The 21,015-nt window shown below is 36.7% G+C and overlaps 1 protein-coding gene across 3 annotated transcripts in view; it reads right to left on the bottom strand.

Annotated features, from left to right (window-relative positions):
• Ptpn12 (protein tyrosine phosphatase non-receptor type 12) overlaps nucleotides 1–21,015 on the bottom strand; it is a 97,323-nt gene that overhangs the window by 34,777 nt on the left and 41,531 nt on the right. For all 3 annotated transcript variants that reach the window (XM_004839736.3, XM_004839737.3, XM_021253963.2), the window contains exons 4-11: nucleotides 19,172–19,267; nucleotides 18,026–18,064; nucleotides 13,500–13,571; nucleotides 10,420–10,479; nucleotides 8,683–8,825; nucleotides 4,404–4,470; nucleotides 2,374–2,451; nucleotides 2,176–2,274 (exon numbers count right to left, since the gene is read on the bottom strand). In XM_004839736.3, the coding sequence (XP_004839793.1) occupies nucleotides 2,176–2,274; nucleotides 2,374–2,451; nucleotides 4,404–4,470; nucleotides 8,683–8,825; nucleotides 10,420–10,479; nucleotides 13,500–13,571; nucleotides 18,026–18,064; nucleotides 19,172–19,267 (654 nt within the window). The remainder of the gene's footprint in view (nucleotides 1–2,175; nucleotides 2,275–2,373; nucleotides 2,452–4,403; nucleotides 4,471–8,682; nucleotides 8,826–10,419; nucleotides 10,480–13,499; nucleotides 13,572–18,025; nucleotides 18,065–19,171; nucleotides 19,268–21,015) is intronic.

Genomic DNA, 21,015 nt, shown 5'->3' with positions numbered 1-21,015 from the left:
AAAAACAGGTTGCCCAAGAAAACAAACATCCAAGAAGACAGCTTGTTTTCAGGAACCACTATTACCAGGAGGACAGGGTTACACTGTCGTGACTTCCACTACTGCCTGGCACTTTTAAAACAGGTCCTAGCATTGTTTTAAAAATTCCTTGCCCACTCTTCCTCTGTCAAGACACGGGGTGCTGTACCCTATTAAGGAACACAGCTCTTAGATCACCAATTACACAGATCTCCAAAAGGAGGAGCAGCCCATCCCAGGACATCCTTGGTTCTTGTGGTCCCAGGAGCAATGACATCCTCACCACTGATGATCCAAAGTCCAGACAGCTACAGAATCTTAGAGAATTAAAGTTGTGAAGAGGGGAGCTGTGGAACGGTTACAAAGGCTGCCATGGGGTACTGGATTCTCAGGAAGTACTTTATAGTGTCCTACCCAGGCTACTTTATTTCTGGATCAGACAGCAAGATTTTCACCCTTACTTACATCTTAGATAATTCTTTTAAAAAGCCGTGTGCATATACTATCAATAAGAAACTTTAACACTCTTTTATGTTCATTTGTGCTGTTTTTGTATCAAATGGCATTTCTCACTGGCCACGATGGTACTTGCTAAAATACCAGCTACTTGGGAGGCTGAAGCAGGAGGACTGCTTAAGTCCAGCAGTCTGAGGCCAGTCTGGGCAACACGGCAAAACCTCATCTCAAAACAAAAACAAAAAACAACCATTTCTACCATACCCCTTGTGGCAACTTCTTTCCCTTTACGTTACTGCAAACAACTTCTAACTAAAGAAAACAGAAACTACAACTTCTCAGGGCCGTTCGGAGCACCATCACTTATGGACAGCCTGACACAGAGAGCTGCCAGGCAGAGCAGTGCCCCTCTGAGCCGGGGAGGGCGAAGGCCTGGGATGAAGAACCCTAATTTGAAGTTAATCTTACATTTATGAAATAACATTTTTAATGTTTAAAGAAAAGCATATTGATTACTCAGCATTTGGAAATAGTGAACATCTCCTTTTATATAAATTATACAAAAGAATTGGGCTGGGGATTTAGCTCAGTGGCACCACACCTGACTCACAAGAGCAAGGGCCTGAGTTTGATCCCTGGTACCAAGGGGAAAAAAAAAGAATAAACATTCTATTCCATATTATAAAATATTTGCCCATAAACACGATAGGTTATATGACAGGCTTTAATTGAGCTAAAGGGAAAAGAGAGGGCAACACGTAAGGACTACTTGCACGGCAGCCCTTATGTCAATGAAGGGAAAAGGCCATGGATGTAAACTTTCAAACCTACAGCTGTCACTGGCGGATAAAGTAAACACAGAAACCCACATATCAATGGCCAAAATGAGGTTAACTTAATGCACTGAGACCACAGTTTAGGTAACAAATCTGTCATTCCTCAAGCGAAGATACTGTAAACAAATATTCTGGGAAATGGACACAATCATTTCATGGGGAAAAAGGAAAACAAAGGTTATAAAATTCTGCAACTCACAGGTTCAATGATAAAGATGTGAAAAAATTCTACCAAGAATATAGCTCAATACCTTCAAGGACAAGGTGATTTTATATAAAAACAAAATAAACTATTTGAAAAGAGAAAAATGAAAAACAGTATTTTCTGTCAGGTCACAAGTTTGAACATCTAATAAGATCTCTTAAGGCTAAAATGATATTGAATTACAACATACGAAAAAAGGAACTTATTAATGGTAGCGCCATGAGTCTGCTTAATTAAAAAGCAGAGTATATGCAAATGGCTATAAAATTTCATGCCAAGAACAAAATAAAATTCACATAGAATCAACTTACATTAATTAGGTGGGGGTAGAAGAGAACAATAAAAATTTTAAGAAGTGATTTATATTTAAAACAATAATTTAGTATGACTTTTGACCTAAGATCTTCCTTCTTAAGGAGATATCTATCTCACACTTTCCCTCCTGCCTCTTTTACATTATTTAACTTGTACTAGAGTCATTAAAAATCCATCATGCTAGAGACAGAAAATGGAAGAAGGAAATGAGTTAATATAGGTTAGATAAAAATAGTACCTGACATGGATAATCTCATGTTAAAACACAATTTAACAATCAAGCTAAATAGCACATCTTGTTCAAAAGTAAAATTATGCCAAAATTCATAGGTCAAGAAAACTTACCCCTTCATCAGTAATTTTCTGGGCTCCATGAATTTCATACAATTGAAGCTGTTTTTCAAACAGTTGTGCAATAGCTCTATGAACAAGCTCATACTGCTCCTATTAGGAAGATAAATGATAAATGGGGGAAAGATTTAAATAAAACGAGGAAGCATTTAATAAAAAAAATTGCTTATAAAGTGAAATAAACAATTATACCTTTGTTTGAACTGCAGAATGTCGTTGTGTTCTCATTTCTTGTATTAAATTAAATACATTAAATTCCTCTGGTATTTTCTAAAACAAAGAATTTAGTATAGACATTTATCAATTTTCGACAACATCAAGAAAACAGCAAAATACTCGTCAACTAGCAGGTGCTAGATGCCACCTGTTGGGTATCAGACACCGTGGGTGGTACTGTGGACACACAGCCAGCTTGGTCCTCAGCAGTGCAGCCGGGAGCTGGATGGGTGACAATTAGTGCAGGAAATACACACAGGCACAGCAGACTCCACGTGCGGCTTATCTAACTAAGGAACTGAGAACTTCTTGTGGAAAAAGAGATGGAAGGGGAGAAGAAGATAAAGGTATTTGGGATCACACTGTCAACACAGTAAAGGTCTGATTTCCTCTTCGGGCCAGTGCCTCCAGCCTGGCTCTGCAATGACCCGTGACAGGAGCTGGTAAGAATGCAGACCCCACAGGCTCTGAATGACCATGAAGCTGTCCAGACAACTCCTGTACACGTGGAACCGCGACAACGGCACCAGGCAATCTCGCCATCAGTGTACTGACAGTCTGCTAACTTTTCTATCAAAAAGATGTTTGTGATGTTGAGCTTTACTGAAGCAGAACTATTAGAACTTGGGGAAAAACAACAGTATTTTGGAGTGATAAGAAAAGTTAAGTTAAAAATGATTTGCAAGTTTACAACTCTGAAGTCTTTATAGACATCCAGAGATTTTCCCATCAGCTCACACCTACAGCCTAAGATTATATTAATGTTAAAGACAAATTCAGTCAAATGGGGACTATGATCAAAATATACTACTTCCAAAACGTTTTGAACATTTCAAAATTCTGAAGAAGCTTCTGAAATTTTGTTGGCTTGCATTCATTTAAATGCCTCTTCCCAGGGCCTGGGATTTAGCTCAGGGGTTCTGCCACTGTCTTGCAAATGCAAGGTCCCGAGTTTGATCCCCAGTACCAAAAAAATGCCCCAAAAAACCCAGGGAGGCAAAAAAGGGAGAAAGGGGAAGGAAAAAAAAGGACAAGAGAAGAGAAACTAAACACTGTAATGACTATTTTTTCAACACATAGACTGACATAGAGAAACTATAAATCTACTAAGGATTAAAAGTGTGTCCCTAATGCACAGAAAATGAATGTATTGGGCCGGGGATTTAGCTCAGTGGTTTTACCACCTGCTGCACAAGTGCAAGGATCCGAGTTCGATTCCAGGTAACGAGAAAAAAAAAGAAAAAAAAGAAAATGAATGTATTATGGAATATTACAGTGAAGAAACCTGTTTCTCAGTTTCTCAAATCTGTAATAGAACGAGGGCTGTGCCAACTTATCTGTGTATCTTCCACCTTATCAAACACAATTGACTGAAAACCCCAGTGGTAGAAACAACAACCCAAACAGCAAGAGTAATGAAAACTAATAATGAACTGAAGCCTCCCAGATGGTAGATGAGAGCTAGAACTTTAATCTGCACAGTCTGGCCCCACAGTCAGCATCTGTAACCACTGCACTGTAATATCTCCAGCAGGAATAAATATTTACTGACTGTAGCACACTTAAACCTAGAGTAAATAGAAAAGGCCCAAGTTCCTATCCCAGAGCCAAGTATTCATTCCCCCGGAACAGCACACTGCCCGGTACGGCAGCTCAAGGAAATGTAAGATGTTTATACCTTTATGGTTTTTTTTTTTTTTTGGTACTGGGGATCAAACTTGGGCCCTTGTGCTTGCGAGGCAGGCGGCAGAACCACTTAGCTAAATCCCTGGCCCTACCTTTACATATTTTTGAGACAGGGTCTTGCTATGTAGTTCAGGCTGGCCTTGAACTTGCAATGACCCTCCTGCCTCAGCTTCCTTTTCAAATCTTTTATTTCTTACATGGTAAAACTAACTCTGAAACAGTGGCATGTGTGACAAAACACATGCTCTCATTCTGTGCAGCTAAGCCTGACGTTCTCACACACTGGGTGGACAAGAGTGCTGCGTAAGAGTTGTCCTTACCCCCGCTTTTAGTAAGTTCCAGGTATAATCGATGGCACAGATGGCGCCCGTCCTTCCACAGCCTGCACTAGGGGATAAAGTTTGAAAGAACAATTTGATTTTTGTGACAAAAACCCTAAAATAAACATGGACAGACACGTTAACCTAATTCACTAATGAAAATTATTTAAGAACAAAAATATCCTACTCAATTAGTAAATGAATTACAACATAAAATGCATGCATGACATCATCCTTAACATCAGTGTTTGTACCTTTTTAACATTTAATTCAAAAACTTCTTTGAAGGACTTGCAGAATACTTTCGAGGCCTTGCTCTGGAAACCAAATTCTGCCTTGGGAGACTGTAGAGCTAATATTTTGACAGCTACAGATGCTGTCTTCTGTAACCAGATGCTAAAGAGACAGATCTACTGTTTGGGATGACACTTGTGTGTGTTTTGGACAGAGCAGGCTGGAAAACAGCAATCACTTTACTATAACAGGGGAAGGAAGGGTGAAGAATGCCACAAGCTCTAAGTGCCAGTCTGAGCACCAGCAGTGTTTGGCCTGAAGAACAAAGATAACGGAGGTGGCTTCTGTTCCTGAAGAACAGTGGGGAGTGGAGAATGTAAAGTAAAAATACCTACAGGCCTCAAATTTAAATAAATGACATCAGTACTTTAAAGCACTTGCTCCTCAAGCACAGGAGGCAATGAAAAGATGTTACAGACATCAATGGAATTATTTTTAGGTAGAAAAGGTTGTATTTTAGGGGATATTTTGAAACTTTTACTGCTATCAGTAGTCTATTAAACGTGTAATCTAGGAATGTGGCTCAGTGGCACCGTGCCTGCCTGGCAAGCACAAGGTCCTGATTTCGATCCCCGTTACTGGGGAAAAAACAAAACAAAACATGTAATCTAATAGTTCTTGACAAGTAATATTTATAAGCAACCTAATATGATTTTAAAAGCTCTGAATAGTAAACATCAGTCATATAAAAGATTAGAGAGGGAGCATATAAACTGTTGTTTAAAACAGCCAAAGTTAGAAGCAAAGAGTACAGATTAAACATAAAGTAGTGTAGTCACGCAGAAAATGCAGAAATATTCTTTTAAAAGTGCAATACACATATCTGTACAATGAAAGGGTATATCCTAAAGTTTTAACAATGGTAATCACTAGTGGAAAAATAATTTCTTTTTTTTGTGGATGTGCTTTCTAAGTTATTGTAGTTAACATAACATTTTGGTTCTTTAAAAATATTAAATGATACATTTTAAAAAACAGAAAATGTTCCTACTGAAATGGACATAGGAACTACACTCACTGACCAAGCACCAATGACAGAGAGTTGTATCAGGAAATAATACCAACTAACTTGTAACGAAGTCAAGACAAAGCAACTTATTTTCCACAAGTACGTATTTTTCCTAACAAATCAACTATTTGATTAACTGGTCAACTAATCACTGGATTAATTTTGAAAAAACTTATTATTTTTGGTTTTTTTGTGGTACCAAGGATCGAACTCAGGACCTTGCGCTTTCGAGGCAGGCGGTGGCACCACTGAGCTAAATCCCTGGCCCAGAAAAACTTATTTTAATTGACCAAGTTCTTGGCTGATTTCCACATCCCCACCAGCATGTCAGTTTCCTGGGCCACAATTGAGAAGCAGCCCTTTTAGCCAGGCATGGTGTGCAGGCCCGACAGAGGGGCTGAGACAGCAGGGTTGCAAGTTAGCGCTCGCCTCTATTTAAAGAAAAATTTCAACTGTTTAATAATCACCAAAGTTCTCGGTCTGAACATCTCCATTTAGTTTTTGTAACATATGTGACAGTAGGTACAAGTAACCTGAAGGATAAACTGATACAAGTTTATGGACTAAGTACAATGATTGTAAGGTCTTTAGAAAAAAGTAATATAAATAAAAAATGTAAGAGTAGAAAAACTGTCTCAGGATTCAGGTAGCTTTTACTATTTAGCAACTCATACAATGAGCCATCTAATAAAATTCCAAAAATTACGTTTCAAAATATCCTACATTATCCATATTATAATGACACATTCCAAAGCTACTGCAAACATTTAATATTTTCATGACTAATTCAATTATGTGCTTTTCCTTTTTTAAAAGAATGTTTAGCTTTAAAAAAGTGAAGTCAAATTGGCTACTGTTATTTTTGTTTAATATACTGTTTTATATCTCATTTCCTTATTGAGTTGAGAAAAAAAGCCACCCAAATGAAGCCATACACTTTCTAAAAAGACAGCAACAACGAGTTCTATCTTTGAACTGTTATAGGTCATAATCTGGAAGCCCACTGGAGTACAAGGCAATAAATATTATAGTTGTCAGGCAATATTTAAAGATCCAGGATCATGCGGGTATATGATCTATCAGCCACAACACTCATTCTCAATTTCCCTGACCTAAAAAAAATGAAAGGGAGGGCTGGGGATTTAGCTCAGTGGTTTCGCCGCCTGCCTTGCAAGCACAAGGACCCGAGTTTGATCTCCGGTACCCTGCACGCCCCCCCAAAAAAAAATGAAGGGAAAGGCTTTTTCCTCTCAATCAGAGTGCCTGCTTGCTTTTCATTATAAGCAGGATCAAGTGGCTTATGTGTTAGAAAAATAACCAGGTAACAGAAATAGCCCCAAATACTCAATTAAGAACAGCTGGTTATCTTAGACTGATTCATCTTCTATAAAACATGTAATAGAATTAACCTCCACTCCACTCCAAAAATATAAAATTAGCTGTACCATTCCCCCCAAACAGTCTCAGATTCATATTCCCAAAAGTCAAAGGCAGGGGTTTACATAATTTCTTATATGCAACTAATTTTGCCAGGAATAACAACTTCAAACATTAACTGAATCAATGAAATGATTTCTATGGAGCAATACAGAGCATATATATACACACATATAATATATATACATATATAATATATATACACATATATTATATATACACACATATAATATATATACACATATAATATATATACACATATATAATATATATACATATTATACACACACACACACACACACACACACACATATATAAAAACTTAAAACTGCTTTAAAAAGGAACCCAGCATCAGGCATGGTAGGGCATGCCTATAATCCCAGCACTCAGGAGATTGAGACAGGGGGACTGGCTCGAGTTCAAGGCCAGCCTGGGCTACACAGCTGAGTTCAAGGCAAGTCCAGAACTGCATGGTGAGACCCTGTCTAATCATTCTGTCTCAGGTAATCCTTATAATAAAGTAATCTTGCTATAAAGGATAATTTAATAATGATGTCTTATTAAATGTGTATCAATAGTTTATATTACCTAGCTGTACAAATGATAGCTTCCTGCTCTATCTAGATTTCAGTAACCATAAAATACAATTTCATAATATGACAGGCAGTATTGCAAACATGTTCTTTGGGAATGGAAACAGCATTTGAGTTCATCAATTCTAAAAGGCACTTTTAAATCTACATTGTAACAGCTCTGAAATTAGTATACTTCTTCCATCAAAAGGCTTGTCAAATGACTTCTTTCCCTTGAAAATGGCAATAATTTCTCATTTTAATGTACATAAAATAACGGTGCGTAGGCTGGGAATTTAGCTCAGTGGTTCTGCTGCCCGCCTTACAAGCGCAAGGACCTGAGTTTGATCCCCGGTACCAAAAAAATAAAATAAAATAACGGTGTGTTTTAAAGGCCAGGGTGTCTTAGATCAATAAGATCCTATGTATATTTAAATAACTTTTTAAAAAATCTGACACCAATGACATAATGTCAATGTCATAAAAAATTGCTTCACCATTTATTTTATCAGGGAAGTTGAGTTGAAAAATTAATAATTTCATTTTATTCTCTAATGCAAGCTTTAATCTCCTTAGGAAAAAACAGTAATTTTGTTCATAAAGTGATGTATGATTCTTAAAATCTCTATCTACATAAAAATATTTTGTTTGTTTCTGTAATTAATACAGAGAATACTACTACGATGACGCGAAAAGATAAGAGTGAAGAATGAGACTACAGTATATGCTCCAACTGGTTAAAAGAGAGTACAACAGCATTTTGAAATAAACAATGCTCTAATGTAACATTTACATTGTCTGTCAACCTGATTGGATGACATCAATTTAAGGCTTCAGTCTTAAATATACTGTAACAAAGCTAGAAGTTCAGGATTACTGACATCTTATTAATGCAGAAATAAAAAGTTACTGAATTAACATCATACTTAAAGTAATGTATTCATACAGTTAGAAAGCTCTTTTGTACCTGCAGTGAATACAAATCGGCACATCTTCATGCTCTTGGTATTTCCTCATTAAGCTTATCATATCCAGGATGGAATCAAATGATGACGGGACATCATGGTCTGGCCAGTTCACATAATGAAACTGATGCAGCCTACGAGATTCCTTCATTAAAAAATAGAAATTCAGTAACAATGAAAATACATTTGTAAATTTATTAATTTTTTTGAGACAGGGTCTTGCTTTGTAGTTCAGGCTGGCCTTGAACTCACTATGTAGCCCAGGCCTAAAACTCTCAGCAATCTTCCTGCCTCAGCCTCCCCCAAGTGCTGGTGTTACAGGCGCGCACCACCATGCCTGGCTACATTTGCGAATTTAAAAACTACGTTTCATTTAATTGTCATTTCCAAGGTATTTGGGAGGTGTTTAGCATTACCTTAAAAAGAAAAATGCAAATAAATGACACCTTGTATTTTTTAAATTGCTTATCACATGCTAAGTATTGATGCCAATGGATCCACATGTAACAGTTTATTAATCTCCCTGAGGAAGGGTAGTACTGGTAATGAAATTGAGACAAAGATAAATAACCTGTGTAGAGTTCCATGGGAGGTGACAAATGTGGGATCAAACTCAGGTGGCCTTACCTCTTAAAAACGTGTATTAACCATTACAGTATATACACTAATTAATCCACACTATTACACAGACCAATAAAATATTAAACTAAAGGAGAACTTAAAAATGAATGTGTCCAACCTCAACCCACTTGTCTTATTAGGATAAATCAGTTCTCAAACTATGGTCTGGATATCCCCTCATGATTTCTCAACTCTTTGGGGTGAGAGTGGGGGAATCTATGAGCTTTAAACTATTTTCAGAATAATACTAAGGGATTATATGCTTTTTCCTTTAACAGGCTAGTAGAATATATGTTGTTAAATCCCCATCTTTAAAAGATTTTCTCAGGATTAATTTTAATTATAGTAAATATTAAAAGATATAACCCACATAAATAAAAGCTCTCTTAGAGCATCAATAATTTTTACAAGTATAAAGGAGTACTGATATCATAAAATGTTTTGAGAACTGTTATTTAGGTGTTAACAGAGACAACAGGAGTTAGAATCTGGGTCAATATTATGTAAGCCATTTCCTGAAAGGCAGCAGGTGAGCTACTTGAGTTTCTTAAAGCCTCTGTACTCTACTCTGGGATGCAGGGACGCTACCTGTTGTTATGAAGTGAGGAGAACTGGTTTGCCGGATACACTAGAGTTCAATAAGGCACTAACAGATGAACAATACCAACCAAAGTACACTAATTCACTCAGCTGAAAGGATATGACAAAGTTGGGGGGTGGGGAGTACTGGAACTGTCTGCAGGGAGGTAGGCGATTTTAGGTATGTTTACAAAGGCATGAGATGGGATGGTATAATTCATGATGCTATTTAAAATGGTTTAAAAATTAAGATAATAAAAACAGAGATGAGAAAGCTGGCGGGCATTTTTCCAGTGCCCAACAGATTTTTCTTTGATTTCATCCCAGAGAAATTACCATTTTTTTGTAACTCTGAAATTATTTACTGTATTAATTTGGTAGGCATAAGGCTCATGTACTAAATAAAACATTATACTCTGAATTTCTTCATTATTTTACCTAACCAAAACAATTCACAAATTTTCTTAACTACAGAAGATGGTTATTTATGTATCTTCTTGAAAACTATTTCTAGAGAGTGCCTAACAGAAAGTACTTACATTTTGAAATTCAAGTAACAGTGTCCTGATGAAGTAGTCTGTTCTCGCTTGTTCATCTTCCTAAAGACAAGAAATATTTGTAAGTGAAAACATTAAAACAAAAACATACACATATCAAAAGAAAATAATTGAAGTCCACAATATAAAATTAACCTTTAAGATTCCTGATTTACAAGCAGGTGTAGTTCGGGGGTTGAGTGCTTGCCCAGTATGTATGAGGCCCTGGGCTCAATCCCCTGGACCTCCGAAAGCAAAAACAAAAAAAATCAAGATATACCTGGTAATTACAGAAATAGTAGTTTTAAAAGTTGTCAACTTTTCTAACTTTAATTGATAGTTAAATGTCTGTTAACCAATCCCTTGGTCAGGAACCTATCATCTAATAAAGTATTTGCTAAGGAGCAACCAATGCTATAGTCAAGTAACAGAAACTACAAATAGAATGTCACTCCTTAACCTACCAGTGTATCCCAGCACTGATCACTGTGTATCGTTCCAAAAAGCTTGCTTTCCCCGCCCCATCTCCAACCCAATTTAAGTGGATGCCAACTGGGAGAGGAGGGAAGAAAATCACAAATTGTTGTATTATGGTTGATACTAACATAAACCTTTGGAAGTCTCTTACCATCATTTAGCCAAAGCATTAGAATAAAGCCTATGACAGTTTGCCACTAAGCAAATTATTCTTTTTGCCTATTAGTTACAGCCACAAATTGTTAAGGACAATTACTGCCAAACAACAGTGTGTGTTATTAATAAAATGGATTTTTAAATCATAGTAATTCAGCTGTACTTTTCAATTACCATGAAGGGTGAAGTATTTTTACTTTTATCAAAAAGGAGTATGGATAAGAACACTAGACTAAGACTTAACTTCTGTAAAGGTCGAGAGAGTAAATAGCTTTGGCTTTTGGAACCATAAAGTTTCTGTCGACAGAACTTTTTTGTTTTGATAGCCTAATAGATAAATTAATGGGCACGGTTGTGCTCCAATCAAACTGTTCACAAAGCAGGCAGCGTGCTGACCCTGAGCTGCCATGGGCTGAGCCCAACAGCTTGTCACCTCTCCCCAGCCCCGGAGCAAGAGAGCCCCAGAAATGCCTGTCACATGACTGCCGGGGAGAAAGTCACTCACTGAGTACCTTCACTGATGTGCTTTTTATTTACATGTCTGATTTTTGTTTGCTGTTAAATCTGTGGAAACAAACCCTGAGTTGTCTGGAACAAGACATACGAGCTACGTTCCGTTCTGAAATCAGCTAAGAAAAATGTTGTTTCTTTAACCTGGATCAACCCTGATTTGGACAAAACAAGCTGTTACTAATCAAACCAAACCTTCTCAGGAAGACTTTCAAAGTTATCTTTTAGTTCAATTGAAAAAAAAAAACCTTGAAAAGTCAATTCATCTTTTCCTACATTATAAGCCATTTCCCTTGTTTCTGTCATTATTGTAGATTGTGTATTATTTCTGATTTCCAAATGTCCAAAAATTTCAAACTTTTGTTGCTGAGTGCTGAGTACTATGTCTTCCTTTGAACTGTGACATTTGCAACATTTTTCTTACTGCATTTCTTTCTTTCCTTTCCCTTCCCCTTCCTTTCTTCCTTTCTTTCTTTATCAAACTCTGGATCTTGCGCTTGTGAGGCAGGCGGCAGCACCACTGAGGTAAATCCCCAGCCTTGCATTTTAAATTTACAAATGTTCGACAGAATTGGCTTGCTTCCCTGGACTGTCCAGGAAGCCAATAGATATTATGGAATAATTTCTGAACTAGTGAGAGGGTAAGTTTTCCTTTACTCAAGCAGACAATGTACTATATATTGGTTATTATTCATCCCAAGTTAGTATAAAATGCAGTACAATAAAAAAAATTGAAGCCAGGCTAGTGTCTCACACCTATAATCCCCAAACTCTGGGAGGCCGAGGCAGGAGAAGTACACATTTTAGCACAGCCTGGGCTACTCAGTGAGAAACCCTGTCTCAAAACTATGCTAAACTGGGCTGGAGATAGAGCTCCGTGGTAGAGCACCCCTGGGTTCAATCTCAGTACAACAAGAAGGGGCTGGGGTAGGGGGCACCTGGGAACATAGCTCACTGTGTGGCCTTGGTCCTCAGCCTGGCAGGTTCTGGGCTTGCCAGCTTCCATAAGTTTGTGGGGCAATTCCTTAAGATAAATCTCCTTTTGCACACACCCACCCTTACACTGAGCCTCTACACACATACCTTACTGGTTCTACTTCTCTGAAGACTCCTCACTAATGCAGGGAAATTATTTCATTTTCACAAATCATGGTCTTTTTAGTTGAAAAAATAAAATGCTATTTCTTTTAGGTGATCAAGAAAGATGGTATCATCTGGCACCTAGAGAAAATTATTCCATTCTTCAGCTCACCTACATTTTGTCTACCCTCTTGTCTGTTTCCCCCCTCTCTTGTTTTCGTTTTTAAATCCATTTTCTCTGATTTCTAGTTTTGTGGGGTTTTTTTTTTGGTACCAGGGATCGAACTCGGATCCTTGTGCTTGTGAGGCAGGCAGCAGAACCACTGAGCTAAATCCCCAGCGCTTCTAGTGCATAAGTTTTTGAGCTTGAATTTAATTCATTTCCAGAGATCACTAAAAGTGTAAGATGTACATTTTAAGTTTCATTATCAAATTATCTTCCATAAAGGATCAAGCTTTACTTCCAAAAGGAAGTAAAAGTTTCACATAATTTTAACAATTTAGGGGAAGATAACAGGTATGAGTGGTTAACATTACATGCTATGTTTCAGTCATAAGGTCTTTCCAATTTTTCTGATGTGAAATGAATACATCAATTTCCAAATGAATCATTCAAAGCACACGGTTACGCTGTTTACTCATACATACATAAAAGGCTGACACAAAATCCACATAAGATACAGGGAAATTAATTATACATTTATCAGAAGTCCCCAAAGCATCTAAATTTAAAAGCAGTATAAAAACAAACATTATTAGTGTTTATTATAACTTAGTGTGGATTTAGAGAACTGTAAACTACTTGGTTTTGTACATTATAATATAATTATTACACAACATACATAAAAACAGGTACTTACACAAGAAATCTTAAACGGTGCAAACGTTATAGGGTCTTCCCCATACAAAGGCCAATAGCGTTCACATTTTTTCTGTTGTCAAAAACAAAAAACAAACAAAAAAACCCAAGTAAATAACCTGTATAGAGTTAACTTTTACAAAGACTGTGTAGGCCGGGATGTAGCTCAGCGGCACAGCATCTGTCTGGTAAGTAAGAGTGAGGTCCTGAGTTTGATCCCTGGTACTCCTCAAAAGAAACAAAAAACTGTGTGTTTTACTGAGATGAGCAGCCAAGGAGCTGGGAGAGATGAGCCGTATCTGTGTCGTTAAAGCTAAGCCATCGAACCCTCACCAAAGCCGGTGGTGAAAACATCACTAATAACTGTATGAACTGTTCGCTGCTACCTGCTTTGTCTACAGAGTAGATCCAAGTTCTTCCTTTAGAAAGAAAAAAGTGCTTTAAAAAGTATCTGGCACATGAAGGTCCACTTAGGGGAGAGGGGTCCTGGACAAGTTTCAATGCTGTAATGTGACAATCTCTAGGGCCCTGGATGAATTCCCATGAAATGTAAATTCTGGGACACAGTGGAAAAAGAATATTTTCCTTGGTATTGGAAGAATTCTCCAAGCACAAGCTTTACTGTTTTATTGATGGCTAGTTTCTTTATCTGTAAAAATAGGAACAATAAAGCCAAGCATGGTGGCGCATGCCTATAATCTCAGCACTCAGGAGGGCTGAGGCAGGAGGATCTCTGTGAGTTTGAGGTCAGCCTGAACTGCATAGTGAGATGTGTCCGAAAAACAAACAAACAAAAAGGGGGAACAATAATCCATATCTTACAGGATTGTTGCATGTACTAATTAAGAGTATATTTCAGCCAGGGATTTAGCGCAGTGGTTTCGCCGCCTGCTGCGCAAGCACAAGGACCCGTGTTTGATCCCTGGTACCAAAGAGTATATTTCAAATGTTCTGATGTTAACAAAGCCTACATTAGCATAATGCATTATTTTAGCTATTCAGTTTTATTTAAGATAAGAAGTATAAACAGTTTCTCCTCTTATCTTCTTGTTTTAAATTGGTGTAGAAATAGTACAACACTCAATTTTCATTGGTTTCTAACACCAATCCCCATCATTTTAGAAAGCTAGATAAGTGAATGAAAAGCCTAACTTTACAGAAGATACAATATATAGTGTTTTTTGTTTTTGTTTTTTGTTTTTTTTTGGTACTGAGGATCGAACTCAGGTCCTTGCGCTTGTGCAGCAGGAGGCGAAACCACTGAGCTAAATCCCCGGCCCTGTTTTTGTTTTTTGTATCTGGGATCAAACTCAGGATCTTGTACTTGCCAGGCCCACACAATGCCACTGAGCTAAGTCCCCTGCAGTCATTTCTGATTCTAGGAAATGAGGTAATTTTTATGGTCCAATAAAATGAAAGCTTATAATTCACCATCTAGCTTAAAATACACCTTTGGCAGTAGAAACAACATCAGTTCATGAATTTCTAAATTTATTTTAATTGATAAACAAAAACATAATTGTAGGGCCAGGGATTTGGCTCAGTGGTGCTGCTGCCTGCCTTGAAAGTGCAAAGTTGTGAGTTTGATCCCTGGTACTACAAAAAAAACCAAAACCACATAACTGTTCATTTAATGGAGTATTGAGGTGCTTCAATGATGTATACAATGTGTAATGTTTAAATCAGGTTAAATGTAGTCATTCACTCATTTATCATTTTTTACGATAAAAATCTCTAAAATCTTTTCTAGCTTTCTAAAATATATAGTACATTATTGTTACCTAGTCACACTACTGTACAGCTACACACAAGAAATTCTTCCTCCTAGCTTTAGTTCATGAATTTCAAACTAAATTCTCTTGTTCTAAAAATAGTAAGTGGAGTTATGACACAAACTGAACTGTAAGCTGATTATACTGTCTACAGGACAATAAGTTAAACACTAATATTGTAGACACTTAAAACCACAGCTTATCTCCTCAAACTCATTTCCGAGTAGTTTAAAGAAAATAATAAAATTACATTTAGAGGACTGTTTCATTTCATTTTATTTATTTTTTTTGGTACCAGGGATCAAACTTGGGACCTTGCGCTTTCGAGGCAGGCAGCAGAACCACTGAGCTAAATTCCCGGCCCGACTGTTTTATTTTTGATTTTTATATTTTGGTCTTCTATTTGGTAAAGTTTCAATACTTTGAAGCAAACAGAAAACAAGTTATGGGAGATTAGTTTAGGTAAGAATGGAAAGCTGTATGAATCATATGCCGCTCACTCAGCTGAGCAGTACTGAGTTACACTGGTGGTATAAAACCAGTAACACCCACTACCAAAAGTGATGTGCCAAACATCACAGATGTACAATCTGTCATTCTGAAAGATGACATTCGTGTAGAGACAGGATCCTGAGGCTGGGACAGCAGACCACAGCATGGGCACAGGACTGGACAAGAGTGGGTTTCCCTGGGTCCTCATCTCTGCTCTTTCCATTAGGTCACATTCAAGGTCAAGATCATCTGATAGATTACAGGCCCTTGCTCAAAGTCTAGTACTGGCTGAGCATCACTAATCCAAAAGCCTGAAACCTGAAATGCTCCAAAAGTCAAAGTTTTTTGGAGTATCATGTTGGTGCTCAAAAGTTTCAGATTTTATAGGTTGCTCAGATGTTAAAGTTCAGGCAATTATTTCAGTACTTTAAAAACTCCAAATTCTAAAACACTTCTTCTGGTCCCAAACATTTCAGACAAGAGGGCGCTCTCTCTCTCTGTGGCAGTTGAACCCAGGGCCTTTGTACTGGGCTATATCTCAGCCCTCATAAATTCTGAGGTAGTATCTTGCTAAATCTTCCAATTACTTTGAAAGGGCTCAAACTTTCAATCCTCCTGCTTCACAGTGTCACAAGCATTGCCACCTCACCTCACTCAACAAGAGATCCTCGACTAGTGCTAACAAAACACCACAAATCACAAAACTTTCGCTTCAAGAAACTACTCAGTATAACTTAATTTTTCATCTGGTGTTACTGCCACTGAAAAATAATATGAGCTCATTAACAGAATGAAAAGAAAAAGTCCTGAGCCTTAACAGTAACTTAAGAAACCATAAACTAGCTGGGGATTTAGCTCAGTGGTTCTGCCACCTGCCTTGCAAGCAGAGGAACCCGAGTTCGATCCCCGGAACAAAAAAACCCCAAAAACATAAGCTGAGTGAAATCTGAATTTCCTAATGTAACCAATTAATAATAACAGCACATGCTAACAATACTTGAATGTTTTTATTGCTTAATTAATTCCTAAATTATATTTTCTAATTTCAACCGTTCATTTTCTGTCTGATTATCTAATACCAGCATACAATGTAGTTTAAGAGGAACAAATAACAGAAACTATGTTAAAATGATATTTCCCAATTATTTACATAACATTCCACTAACAAAAAAGATGTACTAACTTCCTTTTGTAACACCTCTTACTGAAACATAGCTTTAAGAATTTTTACCTCTTTTTTGTTTGTTTGTTTTGTTTTTTTGTTTTTTGGTACCAGGGATCAAACTCGGGTCCTTGCACTTGCACAGCAGGTGGTGAAACCATTGAGCTCAATCTCCGGCCCAAGAATTTTTACCTCTTAAAAATGATTTTTAGGGCCGGGGATTTAGCTCAGTGGTTTTGCCGCCTGCTGCACAAGCACAAAGACCCAAGTTCGATCCCTGGTACCAAAAAAAAAAAAAAAATTTTTAGTTTACTAACAAACTACACTAGTACAACAAAGCTTCAAATAAAATCACTCCATAATTTGTATTTTATTTTACATTTGTGTCACATTTATAGAAGGCCACATTTGAAGTTTTACTTAAATTCCTAATTTTTTTGTAAATATATTATCATTTCCTAAGAGGACTTCTGAAATGACACCATACTTTCTATAGTTTAAAATTAACTTATACATAGCATCAGATAAAAAATAAAATCGGGGTGTGGAATTTTCTTATCTAAGTTTTGAAGACAGAAGAAACAGATAAGATATCGGTATTCTCACAGGGGTATAATCAGGATATTCAAGCTGTAAATTGATGATAATTAAGAGAATTACAGTATTTAACACATTCTCACTTGTTTAATTTTATTCCTACTTTAAAAACACTTCTCTACTTTAGTTTGTAATTGATGTTCTACTTATAACACTCTGAAATATTTGAAAACTACTAAGTAGTAATACAAAATTATTTTAATTATATCATAAAATATACTTAGGAAATGTTTTGGGTTTTTTTTGTACCAGAGATCGAACTCAGGACCTTGCGCTTGCAAGGCAGGCAGCAGAACCACTGAGCTAAATCCTCATCCCATTAGGAAATGTTTTAAAAAAGCTTATGTGCTTTGGAGATTATTTTGCTCCTTTTATCACATAAAAGCAGTAGAAAACAAAAAAGTAGTTAACTACTTTAACCACATGGCTTAGGCTATCATAAAATAATAAAAGAAGAGAATAATCTAACCTTAAAGATGGAGAAGTATGACTAGGTATACTTACCCTGCCCATCTCAAATTCCCGGCAAGCCATCACAATAATCTAAAAAGTGGGGGAGGGGCAGAATAAAGAATGTATCATTTCAACAAAATATAATCTTAATCACAATATGAAATCTCAGGAATTACTTTTACCCTGTAGAAAAGTATACTTGGTCCATCTAAAAAAACAGTTTTAAAGTCAAAATCATATTTTCTAAGCAAGGGCTAACTACACACCAACAAATTAGTTGATGCCAACCAATGGGACGTAGCATGACTTTTAAAATTATATTAAAATTCCACTTTTAGGATAAATATTAAATAGTACTAATTAAACAGTACTTTTTATTTAGTATTCATTACTCAAAATACACTTAGTAATGTTGTCTAAAATTTAAATGCATTAAATTTAACATCTTTAAACATAGAGATTCTAACATCTTTAGAATTACTATATTTTTAGACTCACTAGATTTCCATAGGACAAAACCTATTGCAATGTTCCCAACAGAGCAACAAGGGCTCCTTATTTCTGATTTTCCACATCCACACAACCAAAATCATCAGCAAGCAAATGTGTTGGTTCCTAGAGTACACGGTAGAGCAGGGCGGCTCTTTACGTATCCCAACTCACTTATTTCCCTGCTTCACAGTCAGAGCATAGTATTTTCCTTTCATGCGGAAGAACAAGGCACTAACCGCCCCCTACATTTTGATACGCTTCTAACTAAGGCCTGGCGGGGGGCAGTGGGCACATTTCTTACATGCCAGACAGTAATTTATAGCTACGTGCCTGCTCTCGGGAAAAGGGACTCATGGGTCTATGACTAGAAACAGGTGAAGAATGTAACTGCACTGTCAAGTGTTTCACTGACCTGTGGAAGCAATGATCATTTCTGATCTTTTTCAAGTTATTTGGTGGCTGTCTTATAGCAGCTACTAACTTGGGACAAGGTTTAAATTATCATCACACTCTCTTCTTCAAATATTGAGACTACTCTGTCAGAATTTAATGAGATAGCCAAGAAATCAGTTTCATTTATTTTGGAAAAGTTACCAATTATTAAACATAGCACTGTGGCTAAAACGTTCTCTCCTTATTCAGTAAAACATCCTTTGTCATTACATAAAATTTTTCAAAGTATATTATGAAAAGTGAAGTACTTACTACAACGTTGTACTCCCATATCATCCTCCAAAAATCTATTACTGTATTTGCTAAAGGTCCTTGGGTTGCCACATATGCTTTTGGCCCATAGACACCCTAAAATGGTTAAAAATAAATTTCACATTTATAATGATTACCAAAAAATTTGGTACCTAAATTTTAACATTTCAAATTTTAAAGTAATAGTGTTTTTTGGTACTGGGGCTTGAACTTAGGACCTTGTGCTTGCTTGCAAGGCAGGCGCAGTGCCACTGAGCTAAATCCCTGGCTCTAGTAATAGTCTTTTTTCCTAAAGCATTTAAAAATAATTTCTCTTCGTACCTCATAAAAATATGGCAGAAATGTATCAATTCACTTCAGCTTTTGGTAACTGTTACCATTTTTTCATGTTTATTAGACACATTCACATATTCATATTTAAGGACACCTTTGTACTAGTGAAAACTTATTACTTATCTAAGAATTAAAAACAAAAGCCCCAATACCTAGTCAACAAGGCTAACGGGTAGAAATACAAAAGCAGGCTGATTGTAAAAAGAATACTAGAACCAGTGAACACTTTCTTCTTAGCTAATTCTTCCCTGGCTATCTTTAATTATCTACCTGTCCATCCATCCATCCAACTTCAAGTTTACTGAACTACGAAGCTTTTAAATAACAAACCAAGAATAGACCACACATGACTGCTGACTGAAATAAGCACCGATACAGAAACTGAGTCATACAATGAATTGGTGTCATGAAGTACAATGAAAAACCAGAGCTTTTAACACTTGTCCTTATAAAAGATCGTGAATGTTGACAATACCTAAAACAGTGAATTACCTATTTAATAATTTTTGTTTAATCTATCAATTTTGGCTTTTGCTGCATTTATAACAAACCTGACTTTACCTAAAAAAAAGTTTGCAACCATGACTGTTCAATATTAACGTAGACAATACTGACTTTAACACATAAACTATTACTACCCAACAATTTTGTCAACAAAAAAATTTAAGAGATGCTTAAATACCAAATATAATTTGACATAATACTACTGTATAATTAGATTAAAAATCAAAAAGCTTACAGAACTAGTGTCTTCTGTTTAGCTTAAGCAAGTGGTACTTTGTACTGTCTTATTGATAACTATATAATAACTTGACTACTTTGGTCAAAGAGTAACCGAGATTATCTTTTAAAGAGTGTATTTAAAGTTGGTCATGATAGTGCACGCCTGTAATCCCAGCACTCGGGAAGCTGAGTCAGGAGGATCACCATGAGTTCAAGGCCAGCCCGAACTACATAATGAGACTCTGTCTCAAAAAGAAAGACTGGGCTGGGGTTTTAGCTCAGTGGTTCTGCCACCTGCCTTGCAAGTGCAAGGTTCCGAGTTCGATCCCCAGTACCAAACAAAACAAAACAAAAAGAAAGACTTTAATCTTGGATTTGAGTTGTCACTTAAAATACAGTAGTAACAATTTCCAAAAGTCTGTTATGTTCTATAATTTTAAATTGGTACTGCCAAGTAAATCCAACCCTAGTCATTTATCCTGAAAAATTATTTAGAAGAACAGGCTGCGGATTTAGCTCAGTGGTTCCACCGCCTGCCTCGCAAGTGCAAGGTCCCGAGTTTGATCCCTGGTACCAAAAAAAAAAAAAAAAAAAGAACAAAGACATTTTCTGTGATATTGTTTTCAAGAAAAAATGGAAGCAAGCTAGATGGTTCAACAATAGTGTATACCATGTACATCTGTGTCCCCAAATTCGGGGGGTAATTCAGAAGATGACATTGTAATGGAGTTACCTACAGGCCTTCAATGTAAAAGAAACAAAACTGTCTTTGCAATCATAAAACTAAG

The sequence above is a fragment of the Heterocephalus glaber genome, unplaced genomic scaffold (assembly GCF_053883595.1).
Source record: "Heterocephalus glaber isolate CG9 unplaced genomic scaffold, H.glaber_assembly_v1.0 deba00000676, whole genome shotgun sequence".
Lineage (NCBI taxonomy): Eukaryota > Metazoa > Chordata > Mammalia > Rodentia > Bathyergidae > Heterocephalus > Heterocephalus glaber.
This window is presented reverse-complemented; position numbering and strand designations above follow the sequence as displayed.